The 24,550-nt window shown below is 62.8% G+C and overlaps 1 protein-coding gene across 1 annotated transcript in view; it reads left to right on the plus strand.

Annotated features, from left to right (window-relative positions):
- The window catches only part of NIBAN2 (niban apoptosis regulator 2), a gene marked incomplete at both ends in the record, with an annotated part of 44,194 nt that overhangs the window by 14,376 nt on the left and 5,268 nt on the right, over positions 1–24,550 (plus strand). The window contains 4 exons of the mRNA XM_084237315.1: positions 13,656–13,786; positions 17,503–17,631; positions 19,721–19,826; positions 20,988–21,155. Of these exons, the coding sequence (XP_084093441.1) occupies positions 13,656–13,786; positions 17,503–17,631; positions 19,721–19,826; positions 20,988–21,155 (534 nt within the window). The remainder of the gene's footprint in view (positions 1–13,655; positions 13,787–17,502; positions 17,632–19,720; positions 19,827–20,987; positions 21,156–24,550) is intronic.

Here is a 24,550-nt window from a genome sequence, read left to right on the forward strand (position 1 = left end):
GCTTCTGGCTTGAATGGGGGAGTGACGTCAGGCTGACAGGGGATCTGATCCCAAACTGGGCCACCCACGTGGTGCTGCGTGGACAGGGAACATGCCTGGATTGATCACCACAGCATATCAGGGCCTTGAGGGCCCAGCACTGGAGCCACTGGACAAAGGAGCCCAGTAGACAGCGGGGCCGGAAGGGTGAGGGACTTGCCGCAGGTCACCAGTGCCCTCTGGCGCTTGAACTCAGGGCCCAGGACTCAACCCACATCACCAGCCAGCGCTGGGGAGATGGTGAACCCCTGCTCTGGGCACCCTGGGGCAGCAGAGACCACGTGGGTCTGTTGGCTGAGGGCAGAGTTTCCCGTGAAGTCACGGTGGGGGTCATGCAGGCACCTGGGACAAGGAATGGGGTCTGGCAGGGCCTCTGATTTGTTCTAGTCCTTTCCCTGCTGGTCCCTGCTGGAGCTGGAGGAGACCTGCAGCTCTGACCCAAGGTCGGGCAGTGCTGGGAGGAGCAGGCCCAGGGAGTCTTGTTATTCGAATAAACTTTCCAACTTCTATTTGCATAGAGCCTCTGCATCCCGGCCCTGGGTTGGGTTTCCTTCTGGCCCAGCAGCAAGCAGGAGTGGATTTTCATACGGGCTCATCCTCTCTCCCTGCCCCGCCCGTCCCCCAGTTTGGGGAAGCGGGAGCCTCCCGGGCCTCCATCTCACTTGCTGTGAAGACCCAGAGAGCCAGAGGATCGGGCAGCAGAGAGTGTGTGCACGCACGCGAGCGTGAATGTAGGCACGTCCATGTACGAGTGTGCATGTGAGAGTGTGAGGGTGTGCGTGAGCGTGTGCTGTGTGAGGGAGATGGATGGGCGCCGGGCGTTGGGGTCCCCAGACCCTGAACAGGGTGCTGATGTCAGAGCGCTCGGCTAACGAGAGGCTGGGGTGTCTCCGTGTTACACCCACTTCTGTTGGGTTTGGGCCCCAGGAACTGGCGCTGGTGAGCGGCTCTAACCAAACAGTGGCGGACAGTCACCCGGCTCGCTGCAGCTCTCAGACAGGCCAGACGCCTCTCACGCCTTGTCTTATCCAGCCCTCACAACTCGGAGGTTCCTACTAGCAATATTTTTACGCCCGTTTTATGGTTGAAGAAGCCGAGGCTCGGAGGTTACGATTCGTAGCAGACTCGGGTCTGTCTGGTCCCAAAGCTCGTGTCTTCTCCTGGGACAGAAGCTTCTTGTAGTGCTTTGCTGACGGCCGTCCAGGCTCTGCCTGCACACCCCCCAGTGATGGCGGCTCCCCTCGGAGGGTCACCAGTCCAAGGTCAAGCGCTCACGCTGAGTCCTTGGCGGGTCCCTTGAGAAGAGACTCCAGTTTGGGCAGGGCCCCGGCCGGGGGCGCTCAGGCGCCTGCCTTCCCAGGAAATGATCCAACTCTTGTTTGAGGAGAGTGGCGACGTCCTGCCTTCTCCCCCTTAGCAGCCCTGCTCGGCCCCTCACAGCTTCATTCACCACACACTGAGCAAACTGAGGAAACTGATGTTAAGCCCAAGAGGAATTTTCATCAGAGTGGATCTGGACACGTCGTCAGCGCGGCAAGGAGACAGCGGGCGCAGGACACGCTCGGTCCACCGCCCGGAGCTCGGGCCCGGGGCACGGCTGTGGGTGTGCGGTCTATGGGGTGTTTGCTCTTAGAATCCTCGCCGGTGTTTCTCCTTTCTGATGAGTTAGCCTCAGATCAGGGTCCAGAAGAAACGGACCCCAAGTGTGTCCTCTTCCCCATCCTGGGTGACCTGCTGAGGGCTGGGTGCCTTTGCTGGCCCCCATTTCGTGGCATAAACATCGCAGAAAGTGACCATCAGCTTAGGTGGACGCGCTGTGGGGCCCTTGAGCTTGGGAGAGACCCCCCACCCGCCACTGGCCCTCAGGCAGGTGGCGCTCCCGCCGCTCTTCAGACACCACCTGTGACGGCACAGCCCCCAGCGGCTCAGGCTCTGGGGCCCATCACGTCTCTGAATCCTTTGACAGCCCAGCAGGGTGGTGTGCGGCCAGGACAACTGAGCTTCAGAGGGAGGGAGGCCCCAGGCCTGCCGCCAGCGAGCCGAGCTTTGGTCTGGAGCCTGGACGGCTCTGTCCGTGGAAGCACACCTACGCTACCTAGGAGCCGGCGTGGCACATGGGAGTTTGTGCTTTTCCCAGGTCTTCTGCTTGGCGCTCTCCCTGCCCCCTCCTCCCTCCCCAGCTGGCTCCTCCTCATGTCCCAGGAGCCACCTCCTTCGGGAAGTCTTCCTTCCCTGCCCCTGCAGGCCGGGCTAGCTGCCCCTCCCCCGGGTTCCCATGACTCCCCATGACTCTCCACGCCGGGGAGCGTAGGTTTATGACAGCCTGTCTCCCTAACTAGTCTGGAGACCCAGCGCCCGCAGTTTGCTGAGTGACTGAGGTCAGCACGAGCCCTTGGCCAACATGATTAAGCCCCTGAGACTCTCGTCTGGCCTTGGCTCTGCCCCCAGCCACTGCCTTGGTTGGCCCTGAGCTGGCTGACGGGGCACGTGGATTTGGGGCTGCCTCATGGAGGCTGGCGGTGGTGCTGGCTATCAGGCTGCTGAGGAGGGAGAAGCTACTTAGCCCGTGCACGGAGGAGAAGACCGAGGCTCAGAGGCAAGGCTGCTGACCAGGGGCAGAGCAGAGGCCTCGCCTGTCTGGCTCCCAAGCCAGGGCTCCTGCGGGGCTGAGGGGCGCGGGCCTGAGCAGGGGTGTGCTCAGGCAGCTGGTCCTCTTGGGGCACCTTGCAGCTCGGGGGGTCCTCTGGCCAACTTGACCCTCCTCTGGGTCTTCCTCCGTGGGGTTGGCCTTGGCCCTGGCGGGGCATGGTATGGGACCTCAGATGTGCCCCCTGGAGTGGAGGTGCAGCCCTCCAGGGCAGGCCCCCAGGTGGGCCCCGGGTAGCTCTGGGGAGATGGCTGCTGCCCTGGGCACTCCTTCACCCTTCCTGGCACCCTTCACCCTCACCAGCCTGGGTCTGTGTTCCCAGGGAGCAGGGGCACCTGGGTTCTGGGCTCCCAGACAAGCGCCAGTGCAGGCTGTGGGCACCGGGCCGCTGCCAGGCAGGCAGGGAGGGGCCGGAGGGGCTGAGAGGGCTTTTGTTTCCTTCTGTTTGTATCAAGATGGGAATGGACCTCCTCCCACGCAGCAGCCTGGAGGTGTAAAGGAAAGGGCATTCCCGGGTTGAACCGCCCTCTGGCCTGCCTTTTTTTGGTGTGGGGGGGCAGGTGTGGGGGCATTTCTCTGGCGTCCACTGAGCCACCTCCTTCCTTCCCTCCCTCTCAGGCCCTCCCGCCTCAAAGCACACTCTCCCCCACCAGACCTGGGTCGCTGGGCCTTGGTTAAATATTTGCTAACTGAGAAGAGTTTTAGAGGCAGCTTTGTGAGAACTCCGGGGGGGGGGGGGGGCTCCTCCTGGCCCCAAATCCGCCTTGGCAATGGGGAGACCCAGGCAGCCTCTGCCCTCCTCGGCATCCTTCCCAGGCCCCTGGCGGCCTCCTGGGCCATCTGGGCCTCCGAGCCTGGATGACCCCTCCCCCTGGGTGGTTCCCGTGGCGCCTGCTTGTGGAGCACCCATCCGGGTCAGGCAGGAGTGGGGTGCCTGTCTGTGGGGGCTGGTGGGCGACCCTTCCCAGGCTGCAGTGATTGAGGGGGTTCCCGGGAGATGTGAGCTGTGTGGTGGAGGCTGCTGGCTCTGACTCTGGTGTGGGTGGGGGCCCTGAGCAGGCGGCCCCCTGAGGAAGAGGAGGGGAGCAGGAGGGGCGATGGCCAGGCCAAGGGCTGGCGCTGGGAGACCCCAAGACACCCCAAGACCCGAGCCAGCTTGCCCGTCAGGGTCCTGAAGTCCTCTGACTCCTTTTTCTGCAAGCTGGGCTCACGAGGGGCTGGGCCTCTGACGACCATGGGCCCCAGCTGCTCTCCCGCCCCCAGGCCCATTCCTCCATCTGCCTAATGGAGAGCGAGGCCTTGATCTCTGCACCCTTCCCAGCCCGCAGCCTGGTGCCAGAGTACGTGGCCCACCCATTAATGAGGGTCCCTCAGGGCTGGGGTGCTGCCGGCACCAAAGGTTAAGGTAGCAGACACATACCCCTGTACACCCCTGTACACCCCTCCCCACTGACAACAAAAGCCAACATTTCCCCAGGACCCTCGGGCGCCAGAGTTAGGTGGGGAGGACCACGATAGTCCGTCCATTTTACAGACGAGGAAACGGAGGCCCGGCCGGCGGTTCTAGCCCAGGGTCTGTTCTGGTTTCAGGCTGCCTCTGGGCCGCCCTCTCCTCTCTGTGCTGGCCGCCCGGGATGCAGACGTGAACAAGAGGTGGCTCTGCCCCGCTGCTCTGCCGGCTGGGTGGGGAATGTCCACAGTTCTAGGTGCTGGGGTAGGGCGTGATGGAGGCCCCCCGGGGGCTCACACCCTGGCTTTGCTCTTACCTGGGTGAAGCTGGGCGGGCCACTTGGCCTCTCCGAGCTCGGCTCCTCAGCCACCGGAGGGGTTTAACAATGAATCTGGGAGGGGTAAAGGAAAGAATGTTGATGATAATTGCTAACACTCTAGGAGCGGCCTGGCGGGGTGCTAAGTGTTACAAGCATTGACTCATGCCCCGATTATTATGATAATTATATGCAAATGGACAACTGTAAAGTGTCCTGATGGACTAGATGCTTGAATAGGGCCTGGAAGTCTGGTTAAGATTTCCAACTCCGGCCCCAGGGCACAGCCTGGGTGAGGGGTGGAGGTGCCTGAGCTGGTGGGAAGGGGCCAGGGTGGGTCTGCAGGCCCCAGAACCCCAGTGGAGGCTGAGATCGGGTGGTGGGTGAGCCCACAGCCCCGGGAGTCTGGTTCAAGGCCCAGCTTGGCTCCTGGCTCTTGCACTCTACCGCTGCTGACCTTGGACGCGGTGATGCCCGCGCCCCCCTTCCTGCACGGTGGTCAGCGCTGGGCTCACCAGTCAGCAGGGTGCCTGAGCAGCTGTGTGACGCTGGCAGGTCGTCACCCCCACACTTTGAGTCCTCCTCTGTCACGGGGTAATGGCGGGTTGTCCTGGGGGGGCTGTTTTGATCGCCCACATAAAGGCCCTGGCACAGAGCTGGACACAGGGTCAGGTGGCTGTCATTATCGGGCCTGACATGCTGTGGCTGCTGCATTTGTGGGGAGAAGTTTCCTTATTAATAACTGGCCCCAGGGAGCAAGCGGCCCAGCCAAAGGTCCTGGGGGCACCTGAGGTTAGCAGGGAGGGAGCCCTGTGGGTGGCATCCACCTTCCCCAGGAAGAAGGAGACACGTTCTCATCCCGGGACCTGGCCCGGCCCTGGGAGGGGCAGTCTCCCTTTCTGTGGTGAGAAATCTCTGGGGTGTGTGTGGGTTTATTGTTCAGTGGGAGTGGGGCTCCCTGCTGGGGCGGCCCTGCCGGGATCACCGCCTCTGGCCTCTGGCCTGGGTTTCCTTCCCCTTCCTTCTACATGCCTGTCCCCGTCCCTGATGTAGTGGGTGGTGTTTGGGGGCGTCAGACAGGAACAGCCTTTATTGGTGGTGCGATCAGGGGCCTGTGGGAGTGAGGGGGGCACCTCCCAGCCCGAGCACTGCCTGGGTGGGGGGATGTGCTGCGGAGGCAGGCTCAGCGTGCTGTACCCCGGGGTGGGGAGGCGCCCCAGGGACCTGGGGCACTCTGGGGGCCTCCGTCTTTTCCCCAAAGAGAGTGGGCACCCGAAGGATTTTGAGCTGGGAGGTTCGGGCTGAGAGTTTGTAACAAAAAGATGCCTGTGGAGACTGTGCGTGGGAAGACCCAGAGGGAGCCCGGAGCAGAGTGGTAGAAATTGGGCGACTGAGGCAGGCATCCAGAGGGCTCGTCTGAGCTGAACCGTGCTAGCCCCTGATCAGCTCGGCTGCCCAGCTCATCCCGATGGCCTTGCCCAGAGGGAAGGGCACTGCCAGGCGGGCTGCCTCTGCGGCCAGGGGTGGGGTCCCGGGACCTGCCATTGCCAGACCTGTGCTCTGAGCAAGGGGTGCTCGTGGGGTGACCCTGGGTCAGTCCTTGCCCTGTGTCCCCCTGTCTGGATAGAGGCTGGCCAGAGGGGCACTCAGCTGCCCCAGCCCTCCAGGTTCGACTCCGCAGGATGCCTGCTGTTCTCTCAGGCTCTCGGGGCGGGCTGCCAGTCCCCTTCCCCGCTGGTGGGAGCCTATCATTACCCCCCTCCCAGCTCCCCCCCTGATTACAGGTCCCAAGTGGGATCCGTGTCAGCTTTTCCGATGGCGGCCACCCACGGGGCTATGCTGCTTGACTGTCCCAAAGCCTGGCCGTGGGAAGGTGCTGTGAAGGATTTGCCCAAAATCTGGTTCTTGGTTAGAGTCAGACTGTCTTGGGTCTGCTTCCTTGACCAGCTGTGAGTCCCCAGAGCATCACTTAACCTCTCCGAATCTTGGTGTCTCCCTCTGTAAAGTGGGGACCGTGCAGGACATAATGCATGCACACATGTAGCCCCATCCCGGGACACTGAGCTGTTGCCATTTTGTTAATAGTGATACGGGGTGGGAAAGCCGACAGGCCCTGAGCGAGCTAGGGAGGCCCTGGGGGCCCGGCAGGCCAAGCCAGTTCTGTCCATGCGGACGTGCTGTGTGACCCTACAGTGGTGTCACCACCTCTCTGGACCTCAAACTTTCTCTGCTCTCCCAGGCACATGATGGAGATGGGGGTCCTTTGACGGCTCCACCAGACAAGGGCAACTGAGTCCTGCCTCATTGCCTCTGCTGTTCTTTGGCTCTGGGCTGGGTGGGGTTGGTGTCCCGGCTGCCTCCCCCCCCCACCTCCCCACCCGGGTCTGCTCCTCCACTGCTCGGGAACTGGGCAGGCAGGTTCCGGGCCTGCCCCACCCTACAGGGTGCTGCCTACTTGGTTTCAGTCTGCAAATCTCTCAGCCCTGAAACCCGGCGGGGCCTCGTGAGAGGGGCGTGTCCCTGGAGCCCACTGGAGGGACCGGACAAGCTGGGAGCTGGCCTGGCACGGTGCCCTCAGCACCTGCCTAACCAGGCTGGACCCAGCATGAAGCCCCCAAGGCTGACATGAGGCTGGGGCCCACCCCTGATGGGGTGTCCCCCCCATGGGCATGGTGGGGGGGTTCCAGACTTGGGCTCCAGTCTTGTCTCAGCTGCTCCTTTGTGGATGGGCTTGCCAGGGGGCCTCAGCTCTCTGGGTCTTAGTTTCTTCATCTGAAACATTCTGCCCACACCTAAGCCACCTGCCTGCCCCAGGGGTGAGCCTAGGACTGGGGGAGGGGGGGCGCGAGGCGGGCCGCATGATCCGGGTGTGGCTGTGCTGGGTTGGGGAGGGCCAGGAAGCTCTTTAACCCAGTATTTGAGGCCCTCTGGGGTCTCCCTTTCCAGATCCATTATCTGAGAACCCCTGCACACCTTCCTCCCATCCTCAGCTCAGCAAGGCCCTTCTCCTCGCAGAGCCTCAGTTTCCCCATCTGCACAATGGGCCCAGGCTTCCAGCCCCCCAGAGTCTCCAGGGGACTTCAGGTCACCGTGGGGGCCACCCTGTCCTTCAGCCCCTGCTGTCTGAACTTGAGTGGAAGGGGTGCAGGGGGAGGGGATGCCAGTGCAGGAAGTAGCGTGATACTTAACGGTCTGGAAAATCAGAGACCAGTGTCCTTCCGGCTGTCTTGGCCGCTGGGCTCGCAAGTCCCGGGGGTGCTGGGCCTCTGTTTGAAGGCCCTTTCCTTGGGTTGGAGGAGCCATGGAGATGCCCGATAGTGCTGGGCCTTCTCCTTGCCAGTGCTTGACGCTCTAGCTCATTGATCTTCTTGTAATCCAGTCGGGCAGAAACTGCTGTGCTCTGGCTGGAGAGGAAATTGAGACTCAGAGAGGGGAAGTGCCTTGGCCAAGGCCACACCTGGTGGGTGGCAGAGCTGGCACTTGACCCCAGAGCCCGTGTGCCTGGTGGGGGTGGGGGTGGTGCTGCCTGCCCCATCCCTCTGTCCAGCCCCAGGGGGTCCGCTCAGCCCCGGAGCTGACTCACCAGTGGCTCAGGGGAGGGGCCGAGCCCAGCATCCGGTCAGCTCCGGGGCCCGGGCAGCCCTGCTTAGATCATCGTTTGAGATTTTAGATCTGCTGAGCCGACAGGGACCCACCCACCCATTTCCCAGGTAGGAAAATTGAGGCTCAGAGAAGGGGGGTGAGTAAGGTCCGGTGGGTGTGGCGGGTCCCTGGCAGCTCCGACTGGAAGGGGGTGAGAGGCTGAAGACCCTTCACCCTGGCTCTGACTGTCCCAATCCTGTGACCTCAGGGCTGTCACGACACCTTGCTGAGCCTCAGCTGTAAATGGGGATAGTGAAGCCGGCTTGGGCGGCCTCCTGGGCCAGGCGAAGACCAGCAGGGGCGGTGGGTGAGGCAGGGCTTTGGAAACTGCTGTGTGCAGCGTGAGAGGCCGAGGGGATACAGCGTGGGGTGCAGTGTCACGGAGCAGAAGCTTCTGTGGCCGTGGGAGCAGCCAGGTGTGAAGGCACTTTTCCTTTGCAGCTGTGTCTCTGAACGGGTCCTGGGCCTCCCCTTAGCCTCAGTTTCCTTATGTGTAATTGGGGTAAACCCAGTAGCTCTTGGGTCTGAATGAGCGATGGGGTTCAGTGGACAGACACAGGGATAAACACTGGGAGTTCTGGGTGCAGTTAGAAGGACTGGAGGGTGGGGGGACGTCTGGGTCACCTCTGTCAGTCCCGAGGAGGCGGCCCGTAGAGACAAGGCCCCAGCCGTCAGGGGGCAGAACCTCTCCAAGATCCAGAGACAGAGACACAAGACCCCTACTTTGGCTCGAAGGCAAACCCAGGACTGTGTGCACACGTGTGTGTGTGCACACTCATGTGCAAGCGTGTGTGCCCATTCGTGGGGAGGTGCCCTCCTCAGGGCCGCGGGGAGCCCAGCATCCTCACTGCCTGGAGGTAGAGGCCCCACCTGGGTCCCTGGGGTCACGATTGGGTCACGCAGCTCCACCCCCAGCACTCTCGGTGGCCCTCTCCGGCTAAGAGGGGAATGGGGGGACCCCCCCTTCCTGCGACACCCCCATGTAGGTATTCAGTAGGTTTTGCTGGCTGATGAGGGAAGTGACCCCAAGAGCCTGTGGTCTTGCTGGTCCCGCCTTGCTTGTCTGGAAAGGGTTTCCTCACCTGCCTTCCCTCGGGGCTGTCTGCAGGCCCCGGAGCGTGGCGGTGCAGCGCAGGGTCCAGCCCCCAACCCTGCGGATGCCAGCGGCGGAGGGGCGCCAAGGGCGGAGGCTGGCTCTGGGTACCCGCAGAGGCCAAGACGTGCCCGAGGGAGGCCCGCGGAGGCCGGGGCCGTCCCTGGTGCTGCGGCCCCACCTCCGACCCCCTCCCCTGGCCTCGGCCTCGCTGCGGGAGGCCTCCCCGATCGGCCTGTCATCCTGTGATTCTTACCCTGCTCCTTTGGTTTTTTTTAAGTTGTTATTGGATTTTTTTCCCAAACTATGGGTGTTACAGCTGCCCACGGGAGCGCCACGTTCCTAAGCGTCGCCGCGAGCTGAGCGCCACCGTGGCCGGGGGCTCCTGAGCCCGCGCCTGCCGCTGCCTGGCCTAGCGCAGCCGCGGCTCCTGTTGGGCCCTTTCGGCAGAGGAGGAGCCGAGCTCTGAGCAGCTTGCGGGCTGGGGCTGCGCCCGGGTGGGAGCTCCCCCAGGCCCGGCAGCCCATGTTCGAGCCCCTGGGGCCGCACCCCCACTTCCCCACCCTCTGGAGGGAGGGAGGCCCAGGGGCAGAGCCAGGGTCAGCAGGGGTCAGACTGACGTCCCCCCACCGGCTGTGTGACCCCAGGAGAACCCTCATACTCTGTGGCTCAGAGTCCCTTGGTGGTGTGATGTCTCAGAGGCGGGTGAGGAGGCAGGAGGAGCTGGGGGGCAGGTGCAGACTAGAGAGCCCCAGGACCACCCACAGACACCAGGTTGGGGGGGCACAGGAATTTCAGTTGGAAAATCTCTGGCAGCTGCGGGGAGATAGCCTCGGCCGGGTGGCAAGAAGGGCAAGGGGTGCTGAGCAGTGCCTGCAGGGAGGGGGCTGTGGGGGGCCGAGGCGAGGGGGCTGAGCACGAGGAGGTCTGGGGGGGGCCATGGAGGCCCGGTCCAGCCTTTGCCAGCCTGAGGGCCTGCCTGGGTGCTCCAGACGCGATTGGCCAGAGGCCGCCGGGTCTCCCTGAACAGGGCTTCTCCCTGTGAGCCCTTTGGGGACCCCCTCCCTGCCCGCCTCTCCGGAGCCCCCACACCTAGGCTCCTTTCCGTTCCCCACCCTCTGCCCGCCAGTGCCGCTTCCTGCGTGCCAAGCACGTGGCGTCCCTCCCAGGCTGTCTTAGGACATCACTCAAGAATGTGCTCGGGCCGACCTCTGCCAAGAGGCCATCCGTGGCCTGTTCCCTCTGCCAGCTCTGCCTCTGCTGCCAAGATTAGGCTGAGCATAACCAGTTCTGGGTGCTGCCCGGGACCCTCCTCTTAATTCCGAACCCCTGGAGGTGCCACCCCCACGCCCGGGCTGGAGCGTCCCCCTCCTGGGGGCCTCTGCAGAGCGGGCGCTCGGGAGCCGCGCCACGTGGTGAGCAAAGCGAGGCGGCTGCCCACTTGGGGCTGCAGCCAGCCCAGACGCCAGCATCCCTCCCCTCCCAACCGGTGGCCCCCGAGCTGGGAGAGCGAGGCCGGCCAGAGGGAGACCCCACGCTGCCTGACTCGTTCTGTTCTGGAATTTTAGCCGGCAGAGCGTTTGCCGAAAGACGGGCCCAGGTCTCTGCAGCCCTTAGTCTGCGTGGCAAGGCTCACCTGTAATTGCAACTGGGGTGCGGGAGTCTAGTTTCAGGGTGCCAGGCAAATGGGGCTACCTGGTCTTTTCCTACTCCATTCAGCGAGGTGCTCCCCAGGTTCCTGCCTGCACCTGCTGCTCTGCTGGGTTACTGCACCCCCAGTCCTTCGTGCCTCGGCTCCTGGACCCTGGTCTGCACCCCAACGTGAGAGGGCCAGAACGGCTTTCATCCCGGCCCCGCCTGCGCCGAGCCTTTGCCCTCATGCCTCATTCAGGCCCGTCAGCCTCCTCCTCATCTTCTGCTTCCGACTGGGTCACCTTGCCGGGGTTCTCACGCCTTCAGCCTCCCCTAACTTCCTCTTGGACCCGCAGCTCAGCCAGACTTTGGCCTCATAGCCCCGATGGGACGGTGCCAGGGGCCCTCTCCTGCCGGGCCTCGGGCCTCGCCCAGGCTTCCTCCTCCCCCGCGCCCACTCCCGAGGATGCTCTGCTCCCTGCCTGGACACCGGGTGTGGACTTCGCTGACCGGGCGGCCGAGAGCAGGCTGCGGGGCAGGCAGGCCCAGGTGCAAGTGCTCGCACAGGATGGCAGCTTCCTCCTGGCCTGGCTCCCGAGGGCCAGGGCAGCAGATTCTGGCCCTTGGGGCACAGTGCTCTGTCTGAGCGGGGCAGAGCCATGCCGAAGCCTGCCCGTCCTGCACCCGAACGAGTGCCCATGGGTGCCCACGTTCTGCTTGGAGCAGAACCCCAGACTGAGGCCGCGTGGGCTGGTGACTGGGAACCTGGCTCCCCAGCCCTGGGCCACGAGCCTCCTCCCTAAGATGGGGAAAACCACAGTGCTGGGTCCCGAGGGTTTTCACAAAGGTTTTTTGGGCTCGTGCATTGGAGACTTGCCCGGCGCGGGCTGGGGCCGGCCCTCGGTGCGTAGAGGCGGTTACTATGGTGGCCACAGAGCCATCCATGGTGTCCTCTATCACCCTGTTTTCGTTATTTGGCCCCAGCTCACCCCCCATCTCTCCTGACGCACCCCGTCCTGCCTCCTCATTTTCCAAAAGGATCCCCGTGGTCTTTGAGAGATTTCTGGTTGTGTATAGTTGTTTTTTTTTTTTTTTAAATAGGCATTCAAAGCAAATTCCTCATTTGTTCCCCCCTTACTCCCCCCAAATAGGAATCTGGACAGACATGACCTCACTCCTGGGAAGGGGAGCAGCACAGGCAGGGTCTGCGCAGAGGGGCCCAGGGGCTGAACCGCCCGGGGCCGTGGAGGGAGTGGCGGGCCCGGGCCTAGCGTGCCGTGCAGCTGACGGCTTCAGCCCTTCTCCCGGCTGCCACCTCCTGGCTGCGCCCCAGCTCCGCCGCCTGCTGCTGTGTGACCTCGCGCCATGACTGAACCTCTCTGGCTGTCATTTTCCTCTGGTGTAAAAGGGGGATCGTGCAGCCCTTCTTCACGGAACTATCAGAAGATTAAGTGAAATGCTGTGCGCGCTGGGTGCCCTCCGTGTGCAGAGACCACCCTTGGGGGGCGTGGGAGGGCGGGGACAGCGCCCCATCTGCCCCTTCTCCTTTGACAACGGTCCAGGGCTTTGGAAACTGGAGTCCAAGACTGTCAGAGCTGGCAGGGCCTGTCCATCGCTGAGCTCCGTCCTCTCAGCGTGCAGGGAAACTGAGGCCCAGAGAGGGAGCAGCTGCGGGCCAGAGCAAACGGGGCTTCCTGGGGCCAGGAAGTCTCTCCCGAGGAGCGGCCCCTCGTCGTGGGTCAGGACCCTCTCCGGGCCTCAGTTTCTCCGTCTGTCACTGGTGTGATGCCGGGTGTCTGTGCTGTGCTGGCCTGAGGGAGCCGAGCCCTCACCTCTGCTCAGAAACCGCCTTTGCAGAGGCGCAAACAGCTGGTGAGAGCTGAGCGTCCTCACCCTGGCGGGCGAGTTAATTTTAGAATGTTTATTTTTTTACGGTGAAGAGACGCATGCTCGTGAGATCATTCAAATGCTCTAAACGTGAATAATGCAGAAAATGAAACGCACTATGCCCAGAGGGCCCACCCTTCATGTTCTGGGGTGCTCCGGCCGGCTGGGGGTGCTCCGGGCCAGCCCTTTCCCGCGTGGTTTCCGCGCACACATCATGCGTGCGCACACATGGGAGTCCCTGGGGGGTGAGATTCAGCGTGCAAGTCTGGAACCCGGTTTTCTTTGGGGTTTAGCATAGCGGGGTGCACCGTCCCCGGGGGGGCCTGTACCCGTCCATCCCACCATCCTCCTGGTGCCGTGAGCTGGAAGGGGGTTGTCCCGGCCCGCACACACATGGACGGTACCTGGGGGTGTCCTCCGGGCCTTTGTGTCCGTGGCTCTCGTGTGAGCTGCTTGCGGCGTGAGGGCCACAGCGGGGCGCGTGCCAACACCCCTACGGCCAACACCCCTACGGCCTCGCAGGTTCCCAGTCACCAGCCCACGTGGCCTCAGTCTGGGGCTCTGCTCCAAGCAGAACGTGGGCACCCGTGGGCACTCGTTCGGGTCAGGACGGGCAGGCTTCGGCATGGCTCTGCCAGGCCTGACCTGGCCCCGGTGCCCCCACAGACAGAGCACTGTGCCCCAAGGGCCAGCTGCCAGCTCCCTCCAGAAAGGCGGCCCCACTCCTAGCCCTAGCACGGCCCCGGGGGCCTGCCCCGCCCCACCCCGGGTGCTCCTGCGTGTCCTGCCTGGGGTCCCCGGGTGCGCCCAGGAGGAGCCTGCTCTGGCCGCGCTGCTGCCGCGATGGGGGGAGCAGGTGCGCAGCTCTGCAGGCGGGGAGCGGGGCTTCGCGGGCCGTGGCTGAGGTGGGCAGCCTCACGCTCACGTCCCGTTTGTCCTGACCTGTCAGAGAGAACCGGGAAGATCCTGAAGGAGTTCCTCCGCTTCTATGAGGACCAGTATGGCGTCGCCCTCTTCAACAGCATGCGGCACGAGATCGAGGGCACCGGGGGGCCGCAGGCCCAGCTGCTCTGGCGCAAGGTGAGAGCGAGGGTGGGGTCGGGGTGGGCTCTGGGCCCCGCACGCCACGCGGCCCGGCCTGAAGAACGGCCCTTCTCTCAGCCTCAGTTTCCCCTTGCTGGCCTGGCGCCCCCCTCCCAGCTCCTGAGCGGGAGGCCAGCCCGGGGGTGATATTGGGGCCTGCGCTCACGGTGGGGGCTCCCTCCCCCAGCTCAGACCCTCCACGGGCTCTGGATCACCCTGGAGGCCTCACTGGCTGCGGGCTTTGGGGACGCCAGCCGGCCCACCTGGGACTTGGGACCTGCGCACCTCAGGGATGTGGGGGTGGGGGGCAGTCTGCGGGGTGCTTGGGGAGCCAGCTGACACCTCCGCAGCACCACCACCTGTCGCCATCCCATTATCAGGGGCAGGATGGGGTTTGCCTGTAAATATTTGCTGAGCGGCCTGGCTGCAGCGGGGTGGGGGGGCAGGGGGTGTCAGCACAGGCCAGAGGGGGAGAGGGAAGCCTCCAGGGAGGAGAGCTTGGCCTGGTAGGGAGGCAGGGAGGGGTGAGGAAGTCAGGGGCCCAGGTGGAAGGCGCAGGGCCTCGGCCTGGGCACTCAGGGTGTGAGAGGCGGTCCTCGCCCTCTGGGGGTGCAGCGGGAGCCCCAGTGGACCCAGCGCTGGTCTTTCCATTTCAGGGACTGTCACCCCCTGCTGCCTGGATGGGGTGGCAGAGGGGAGGGGGTTGAGGAAGGGAGCGGGCCCTGGAGGGCCGAGGGCAGCCTGGAGCTACTTTCTCCTGACTGGAGCCCCAGCGCAGCGGGCCCAGCAGCTCCCCTCTGGGGAACCCCTCAGGCCAAGCTCTTGGGAAGTGGGTCTGGACCAGGTTGGTCGGCCCCCCCCCCCCCCCCCCCCCGCCGGCGCTCAGGCCAGACTCCGCTCAGGCCAGACTCCGTGCTGCCCCCCCCCCGCCCCCCCCCCCCCCCCCCCCCCCCCGTCACTGCCCGCCGGCTGCTGGCTCTCTCCGGGCCCCCTCGCCAGCATGTGGGGCGCTGCGGCAGCGGGGCAGAGGCGGGAAGTTCTGGCTGACCCTCCATTTAGCCGGAGCAGCTGATGCAGACGTCAGGCCTCAGTCTCCTCAGCTGACTAGTGGGGCCCCCCGGGCAGGGCGTGGTGAGGCCTCAGGCACGGGCCTGGGGCCTGGGTCGGGGAGGATGTGAACCCCGACTTGCGGGGTGACCTCTGGCATGCGGGTTTTCCTCACTGAGCCTGTTTCTCTGTGAAGTGGCCTCCAGAGAGAGGAGTTACCCCGGGCCAAGAAAGCAGGGTGGGGGCGCCCTGGGCTCCCGAAGGCCGGACGGGGATCAGGTCCTGGCAGGACTCTGGGAAGGGGTGGTGTGGGCATAGCAGACCCAGGGGAGGCGGCGGCACCAGAGAAGACCCTGAGAAACCACAGGCTGGGAGGGCTGGGGTGCTTCCAAGGTCTCCCCACCCTTACCCCAAATCAAGTGACTGAAAGTGTGGGGGTGACCAGGAGACCAAGGGCGGGGGTTGGAGTGACACCCCCAGAGCTGGTTTGTCACCCTCTGGCATCTTCTCAGCGGCGGGAGTGGGCCGGGGCTGGGGGAGCTGCTTGCCGGCTGGGTGGGGCCCCCCAGTCTTACTGGAGAGGAATCTTTCCCACCCGTGCGCCCGAGAGGGAGGCAGGCCCGTCGTCGTCGGGGTCACGCCGACTGTCAGGTCCTGACGTGGGGCCTGGGAGCTGCTGGGGAATCATTCACACCATACAGGGGGCGCTGTGAAGGCCCCGGCGGGGTGAAGGCAGACAGGGACCCACAGGGACCTGGTGGGAGAGGGGCCAGCAGCCCGCGGGGGCTGAGCCCGTGCAGGACGTGGCAGGGCCAGTGGCACCAGCTCTCCAGCCAGGTGCCCCGCTCAGGGCTCTTCCCACCTCCCCCCCGATCCTGTGTGGGGTGCAGGGGAGTCAGGTGTGTGTCTGAGCCTCCCCAAGACCACACACCCTTTTGATTGGGGACCCCTAGCCCAGCCCTAACCCTGACCCCGTGACAACAGGGGCGGTGGTGCCCGGAGACGGGGCCGGGCCCGGCAGGCGCGCGCCAGTGAGGTTGGACAGGAGCTGGGGCCGCCCCGGCTCGCGGCATCGGGGGGCAGAGCTAAGGCTACGTCCCTCTCTAGCAAGACATGTCACCGGCAGCTGCCGGGACGGCCCTAGACGGAGGCTGGTGAGGGACCTGGGCCTTCCTCCGGCATGAGCCACCGTCGTGCTCGCGGAGTGAAGTCGCGTGTGAGAGTCAGATCACCCCGCATCCCTGAAAAGCGGGGAGCCCTGGCCTGATGTACCACCCAGGAAACGGAGTCTGATACTAAGGCGCGAGGATGCCGCCCTGTGGTGGGAGATCAGCGCCGGCAGGGCCCGGGGTGGGGGGGCGGGGGGGGGCCTCCATTCTGGCCGCATCACCCCCAGACGCTGGGAGGGAGGCTGCGAGGGTGCACTCCCTCCTGGGGTGCAGGAGAAGAGGCCGCAAAGAAGACTTGACTGTGGGAACTGGGCCTCTGCCCCCAACCCCTCACCACCCCCAGAGTTTCCCAGCGCCGGTCCCAGGGCTTTCCGGCTGCAAACTCTGCCGGCTGGGCTGGCGGGTTCCCTTTCATTTCCCGAGGGCCTTTCAGAGGGAATCACGACACGGTTTGTCTTAAAAATAAAAACTGACTCGCAGCCAACCACCCGCTACGCTGCCCAGGCTCTGGGGGTGCGGGGGCCGGTGCTGTGAAGACTGGCCTGGGGGTCCTGTCCCACACGGGGTGGAGGCAGCAAACGAGGGGCTGCCCAGGGTGTCAAGAGCTCCGTCTGCTCCTTTCTGGAAAAGACGGGGATTTGGGAGCTGGGTTGAGAGTAGGCTCCGCTCTAAATATAGACCACCAGGGGCAGCAGCTTTGCCCTCTGGGGGGGCTGGGGGAGCCATTTTCTTTTCCTGTAAATATTTTTGTCCCTGGTCGGAAGCAGTCTGCGGGTCCTATTGTTTCAGTACAATGGGCCCTCTTTTTCCAAGAGTGTTTGGCATTTCCCCTGAAGAGTAGCAGGGGGTTGCTGGGAAAGGGGCTCCCTCGGAAGGACCTGGGGGGCAGCTTAGGAGGGGCTCCTCGCACGGACCCTAGCTGCAGAGGCAGACCCAGAGCACGGCAGGGCCGCCAGAAGGGCCTGGCCCCCTGGAATGATCCTTTCTGCTCTCACCACATTTGATACGCGTTTCCTTTTGCAAAAGACACCGCATTTATCATAGAACAGATGGAACCTTCTAGAAGCTGAACACTAGACTCCCCGACTCCTTGCAGATGGAGCAGGCCTGTTCCCTTGCAACCTCTTGAGTGTCCCTTCCTGAGGCTTCCCGATGCTTGTCCACTCAGGAAGCGCCCTGGGGATGGCTGCCCCCTCCTACCCCCAGGTCAGGCCAGCCTGGAGCCGGCTGGAGAGGAAGGCTCTCACCTGCTGGCCCTGAATTGTGGTACCTGCCTGGGCTCAAGCCCTGACATCACCGCCGTCCCCCCAGCCCAGGAGCCCGGGGAAGGCCCTTCACTGCCCAGAGCCTCCCTTTCCTCGATGCCAGGTGGGTGTGGCACTGCCTGGAAGGCCCTCAGGACATGGGGCCGGAGCATGTGCTCCAGGGGCGCTCAGGCCGGGCTGTCGCCGACAGGGCAGCAAGGGCCACCCCTCACCCCGCCCGGCCCCCCCGCAGGTGCCGCTGGAGGAACGCATCATCTTCTCGGGGAACCTCTTCCAGTACCAGGAGGACAACAAGAAGTGGAGGAACCGCTTCAGCCTCGTGCCCCACAACTACGGGCTGGTGCTGTACGAGAACAAAGTGGTGAGGCCCCCCTCCTCCCGGGCCCCCGACCCTCTCCACAGCCCCCTGCTTCTGTGCTAGTTCCCACCGGTGCCCCCCACTCCTGAACCCCAGACTCCAGACCCCACCCTCAGCCCCAACATGGCATCTCCCTAAGCCGAACCAGAATCTCCCCAACCGTCCCAAACCTCGTGTCCTCTCTAGATGGCACTTCACCCGCCGGGCACCAGCTCTTCCGGGGTCACCTTGCACTTTGCCCATCGCTTCAAAACCACCTAGTTGGTCACTAGCTCCCGTCCCCCCTGCCTGAGCCCTCCATGTCCAAGGCCCTGGCCCCAGCCCGTGCACTGCAGCTGGGTTTCCCACTGCTCCTGGAGCCCCAGCTTGCCCCTGGGGAGCAGGGCCGCCCTTTTCCTCCGACTCCCCCACTGTACCTCCCTGCCTGCAGGGGGTGACTTGTTCCTTAATCTTTGCTTTGGGCCTTTGGGGAAGCTGTGCTTGGTGGAACCACAGACCCAGGGTCAGTGCCCAGCATCCTCCAGAGCAGCCCAAACTGTTTCAAGGCAAATTATTGTTGGAGAAACGAAACCGGGAGCAACCTGACGCTCCAGGGCAGCGGTTCTCAAAATAGCTTGTGTCAGAATTGCCTGGAGGACTTGTTAAAAACAGGTGGCTGGGCCTAACCCCGGTTTGGGTCGGGGGTTTGCAGTTTCCATCCAACAATTCACAGTGAGGATGAGGATGGTGATCAGGGACCACCTTTGCCAATCACGGCCTTGGAGGTGCTGAGCCACTCTGAAGAAACTGGTGGCGAGTGACACCTAGTGGCAAGGCGCGGCATGGCGGCCCTGCTGTATGAACCACTACAGCCGCTGTTTCCCAGCAAGCAACCGCCAGACCCAGCTCCCCTCCAGAGGCGGCTGTGTGGTGCTCCTCAGCTAAGAGGCTGCTGGGCAGCTCCAGTTAATGATCAAAGACCCTGGGTTCAGGAGGCTGAAAGGCCAGGTTTAGGGCCTCCCTGGTGGTGCAAGGGGTTAAGTCTCAGCACTATGAAGCTATCGGCAGCCACTGCAGCATGAGTTCGATCCCCGGCCAGGGAACTAACCCACATGGCGCAGCAGACCTCTCCTGTCTCCCCGCTGCTCCCCTCAGCAGTGTATTTCAGTCAGTCTGCCTGTTCTGTTCCCCACTCTGTCTCTGGTGAACCCTCTCACCCCCCACACCTCTGGCCTACACCCCAGTTCTTGTGTGCATAAATAAAATAAATCTTTAAAAAAAAAAAAAAAAGAAAGGCCAAGTTCATGCCCTAGGTTGGCTCCGTCCCAGCATTATGACCTTGTGATTGGCAATGGACTGTGAGAATTTGATGGAAGGAAACGTGCAGCGCCCTTTGAACAGAGCCCGGTGTGTAATAAACACGGTACTAGGGTAATTGCAGATAACAGAGGCAATAACAGTGGTATTCAAAGCCCCGGCGGTGCTTACTGTGCTGGGCACTGTGCTGGTCACTTTATGTGACTCTCTCAGTCCTCGCACAGGCTGTGAGTAGAGCTGTTATCACCCTGGGTTTTTTTTTTAAGATTTTTAAAAATTAATTAATTTACACAAGCACTGGGTACAGTCAGAAGCGCGGGAGGGTGAGAGAATTCACCAGAGCCAGAGCGGGGAGCAGAGCAGGCAGAAGGACCGAAGGACACTGCTGAGGGGAGCAGCGGGCGGCAGGAGAGGTCTGCGCGCCATGTGGGACCCTCGCTGGCGGCTGGGGATTGAACCGGCGCTGCAGAGGCTGCGGGCAGTTTCGCAGCCCAGTGCTCAACCACTGCGCCACCAGGGGAGGTCCTATCACCCTGGTTTTTTAGATGAGGAAGCTGAAGCCTAGGAGGCCAGGAACCTCATTCTCACCAGTACCCAATGGCGCAGGAACTGAGCCTGGAGCCTGGGTCCAGGTCACTCTGACGCTCAAAGTCCTTTCTCATCTCCCTCCTCCCCTTCTGTCCTCCCCACCTGGGGCAGGCATCACGGAGCAGGGCCCTGGAGCCAGGTTGGGGGCAGGATCTGGGCTGGGCCTACCTTTTACCCCCAGGGACCGTCTCTCTTGCCCTCCCCTCAGGCCTATGAGCGGCAGGTGCCCCCTCGTGCTGTCATCAACACTGCAGGCTACAAAATCCTCACCTCCGTGGACCAGTACCTGGAGCTCGTTGGCAACTCCTTACCAGGTAAAAGATCACCCATCCCAGGCTGAGGTGCCCTGCGTGGGCCGGAGGATTTGGCCAGGGGAGAGAGCGCCCTGATCCCAGAGCTCAGGCGACACGTTTGCAGAGAGACCGGCTGGACCTGAACTGACTCCAAGCAGCCCCCTAGGAAGGTCTGAGAGGGGTTTGCCCCACCCAGGCCGCCTGGCATGGCGGAGGCTGGGCCAGCGTGGACCCCACCTAAGTCCCCCACCTGCTTCCTGAGCCCTCTGAATACCAGCCTGCAATGGACTCTCTCTGTCCTTCCCACCGCCCTGGGTCCTCAAGACCCTAAGAGAAATCGCAGTGACCCACTTTACACCGTTGAGTGAATATCACACGGGGGAAGAGTTATTTTGGGCATCCTGTTTTCCTCTGCCCTTCCAGAGACTCCCAGAACCCTGCAGGGGCACAGCGGGATTCCCCCAAGGGGACCCGAGGTGGAAGGCTCACTGGAGCCCACATCCTCCACCCAGCTCTTTAGGATTATGAAGCAGGGCACTAAGAGGACTGACCTTGGGGTGTTGTGTAGACTCCTCGAGTGGCTGCCTGCACCCCACAGAGCCAGGGCGCAGAGCAGGACTGTCATTGTCACATTCACAGCCGTGGCAAGGTCACCGCCCGGGACCACTTATCTCGCTGGATCTCAAATATCCATGTGGGCAAAACAGAGCAAGAGAAAAATCCCTTTGGTTAGTTTGTGCGCCTCGGCCCCCCCCTACCTCCCTCCTCCCCCACCTGGATGTTTAAACCACACTTTGGCCTCCACAGCTGGAACTTGGAGGGAAACCCAAGAAGGAAATGCCCGGTCTCTGACCTGAGCCTGGCCCCTGCGTCACTTGCGTCTCACGCACTAACTCGCTCTGGAGCTTAGAACTTGACCCAGAGGGGTGTGGATACCAACTCATTAGTTCTAAGAAATGGGTCTAAATGGATGCCGGGGGTCCCCAGTTTCCTTAGCCAGGCTGTGGAGGACAGAGCAGGAAAGGGGAGGCAGCTCTCTGTGGACCCACCGGCCCCCCAGGACAGGCCAGCCGTCTCTGGGCCTGCCCTGCCCCTCAGAGCAGCCACGGAACCAGCTGCCTGTTGACCTCTGGCCGACGGCGAGCACAGAGGGCAGCAAGTCAGTGGGCTCTGTCTCTGCAGGGATCACGTCCAAATCGAGCACCACGCCCATCCTCAAGTGCCCCACCCAGTTCCCACTCATCCTCTGGCATCCTTCTGCGCGCCACTACTACTTCTGCATGATGACAGAAGCGGAGCAGGACAAGTGGCAGGCTGTGCTGCAGGACTGCATCCGGCACTGCAATAACGGTGAGCAGCCCTGGTGGCCGCGTGGCCTGGAGTAGGAGCTGGACGCTGACACCCAGTGGCCGAGTTCGGTGCGGCAACCCTGCTCTATGTGCTGTTCCCATTTCTGCCGTTGTGAGAGACCATTGTAATGCTGCCCTTAACCTTCTTCCTTGATGAAAACTGTTCTGTGTTGCACAGGAAAAAATCAGAAAATTGTTCTCAGAGGGATATTGTTGCTGAGCCTTTGGACCCTGGGTCACAGAACCACATTCCTGGTTCTGCCACTTTCTAGCAACATGACCTCAGGAATCAGAGCTTTCGGAGCCTCTGTTAAATGGGGTAACTCCTCCTGTGTCTTAGGGGTTTTGTGACACGCAATGCCGGGTAAAGATTTGTTGTTACAAAGCTTCATCCTTACAGCTGACCTATAGAGTCGTCTGGAAATTCCTCAGGCTCTCACTGGCCGTATATGCAAGTTTATGGTATCTCTTCCAGCTCACTTATTCATTCAACAAACATGTTTAATATCTGAGTGCTGACGATGCTTCAAGACAGCAAGGCATTGTCTCTGCCTTTGTGCTGCCGGCAGTCTGGTGGAGACAGATGTTAAACAGATGAGGACTAGGGTGTGATGAGTCACAGCTGGGCTGGGTGCTGGACAGGAATCACCCGGGGGCTTGGGCTGGGTCTGTACTGGGGAGGGTGCTGATCCCATGGATGCCACTGGGACCTGAGGGATGAAGAGTCCTAGACAGAGGAGGGCTCAGAAAGGGTTGGCAGCTGGCATGGAGGGAGGCCGAGACCCAGCAGTTTGGAAGAGCAACTGAGAAGCCCTGAAGTGGGGAGGGGACCCTGGCCTGGGGCTGGAGGGGCTGGGGCAGGCCTGGAGGCGGTATGTGGGCTCTAGAGCATGAGATCAAGAGGCTGCTGATTCTTCGGGGTGGGTGGGGGTCGGGCTGGGCGTTAAGGGGCTTTGTGCCCTTGGGGAAGGAACAACCTGGTCCTGGACCCTGAACTTCCTTCCCTGTACCTGGTCTCAGGAGGCCGAGGGGGCAGCTGCTCTGCCGTCCCTGCCCACAACCCCCTCCAGGCTGGCAGGCCTTGGGCACAACTCCACGTGGCAGGATGGCTGGTGTGGGCACTGACACCTGGAAGCTGACCACTTGCGGGGACTCGGCTCACCCCACCCCTCCCCTTGACTCCCCGGAGGCATCTCTGCCTGCATGGAATCTGCCAGGAGGGAGGGACCAGGTCTTTAGTCAGGCCAAGTCCTGCCACCTGGGCCGGGCCCTGCCGCCCACAAAGGGCCTCCTGTTACCAGGTCCCTGGGGGCTGCCAGGCCGGGACTGGGTGGAGGCCATCTGGGCTCTGGCTGCCGACCTGTGGCATCCTCCCTGCCCCTTCTTCCTCCCTCCCCCCACCCAGGCCTAGTTCACCCTTTCCAGGCTGACCTGGCAGGTGACCTCAGGCCAGGTGGGGTATGGGGGAGGGCGGGAGCCCTGCGCACTTTGGCCGTGTTGTTGGTATCTGAGCTCTGTGGGATTCCTGGGAAAGTGAGTGAGCTGGTTGGGGCGGGGCTCTGGCCTGCGCCTGGCACATAGCAGCGCTCATCTCGGGAGGGGAGGGGAGTCCTTCGGCTGTGGGTGTTTTGGGCAAGAGGGGAGGCCTGGGAGAGCTGCTGGGGGCGGAGGGGGTGCATCCTGTGACAGGAAGGTTCCAGGCCTTCCAGGCTGGTTTTAGATGTGCCTTTCCTCCACCCTGAGCACTGTGGGAAAGTTCTCCCTTCCTCTAGCTCAGAGGCTGGCCTGGAATGTGTGGAGCTTGGAATTGCTCACTCCAGGGGCTGCCAGGAAGTGGGGGAGGCCACACTGGGTGGACACCAGCTGGTGCAGGGCCCCCTTCACATCCGGCATTCCTGGAGCAGCTGGGGGTAGCAGAGGGGACCAAGGGCACGGCAGGCCTGGGGTACAGAGGGCAAGGCCTTTTCCTGTTGGACTAGTCCCCCTCTGCCTGCCACCAGGACTGAGGAATGCAGTTTCCTTTCTTAGCCTGACCTGGGAGGGAAAGTGGGAGATCTCAGCCCAGGGCTGGTGTCTTAGTCAGGACCCAAACTGGGGGGTTAGTGTCTCCTGATTCTGGAGGCTGCGTGTCCAAGATCAAGGTGTGAGCAGATTGGTTTTCCTCTGAGGTCTCTCCTTGACCTGCAGATGGCTGCCTTTCCATGTTTTCTTTTTTTCTTTTTTTGCTTAGAACTGAGGTGTAGCCAGAGGTGGGGGTGGGTGAGAGGAGTCAGCAGAGACAGAGTGGGGAGCCAAGCAAGCAAATTTTATGGAAATCCACTGCTGAGGGGAGCGGCGGGCGAGACAGGAGAGGTCTGCTGCGCCATGTGGGCAGCAACCTGGCCGGGGATCGAACTCAGGCCTTCGCCGTGGTAGCGCTGAGACTCAACCCTAGGCCTTTCCCCCTTTCCATGTCTTCACGTGGTCCTCTCTCTACGCTCACATTTTCTGGGTCCAAATTTCCCCTTCTTGTAAGGAAATCAGTCATTTTAACTCAATCTTCTCCTTAAGTGCCCCAGTCCAAATAGTCACATCTTAAGGAACTGGGAGTTAGGGCTTCAACAAATGCATCTGGGGAGACACAGTTCAGCCTGGACAGCTGGGTGCATGGGGGCAGCTCAGGCGGGATGAGCCCCACTTTTGTCAAACTGCAGCTTGGTGTGCAGACTCAAAAAGAAAACAAACCACCCCTCCCCCACACTCGCCTTCCTGCCGCAGGCCTCGGCCTCACCTGTCCGAAGGATGTCAGTGCCCGCTGGGGAGAGGTTCCTCCGCTGGGGTTGGTGGGCAGCCCCCCACCCTCCCCGCTGGGAGCTGCCTGGTGTCCCAGCTGGAACACCCCTGCTTTGCTCGGGCTCCCCTGCCTGGTCTCAGGTCCCTGAAACTCAGGGTGACACTCCCCTCAGGCCCCCATCCCACTCCAGGCAGCTGTGGCTGCAGGGGTGGATTCTGGGCCTCAGTTTCCCCACCGCTGCGCTCCTGCCAGCTCTGGCAGCGGTTCCTGCGGTCGGCTGGATGTGGGCGGGCAGGGTTCTTCCCCACCAGAGTGGGGCTTTTTCTCTGTGGGGGTGACTCAGCCGGTAGTCATCACAGCGGGAGCCAGGGTTTCTGAGGCGCTGGCGGCTGGTTCCTGGTTCCCCTTCTCTTGGCTCTGGAGATGCGGTCGGAGGCCGCCGCCGGGCTCTGGTGTTTAACCACCCTCTTCCACAAGTTGGGTTTCACAGCTTCTGCTGCTTCTCCCCTGCCCACCCCGGCGCTGGCCTGCAGGCCCACGCGAGGCCCGCCTTGCTGCCACCGCACTGGCTTGTGCGAGCTTCTCAGACCAGGCAGGCTCGTTGATTTGGGCAGAAGAAAAGA

The sequence above is a fragment of the Talpa europaea genome (genome assembly GCF_964194135.1).
Source record: "Talpa europaea genome assembly, chromosome: 7".
NCBI lineage: Eukaryota > Metazoa > Chordata > Mammalia > Eulipotyphla > Talpidae > Talpa > Talpa europaea.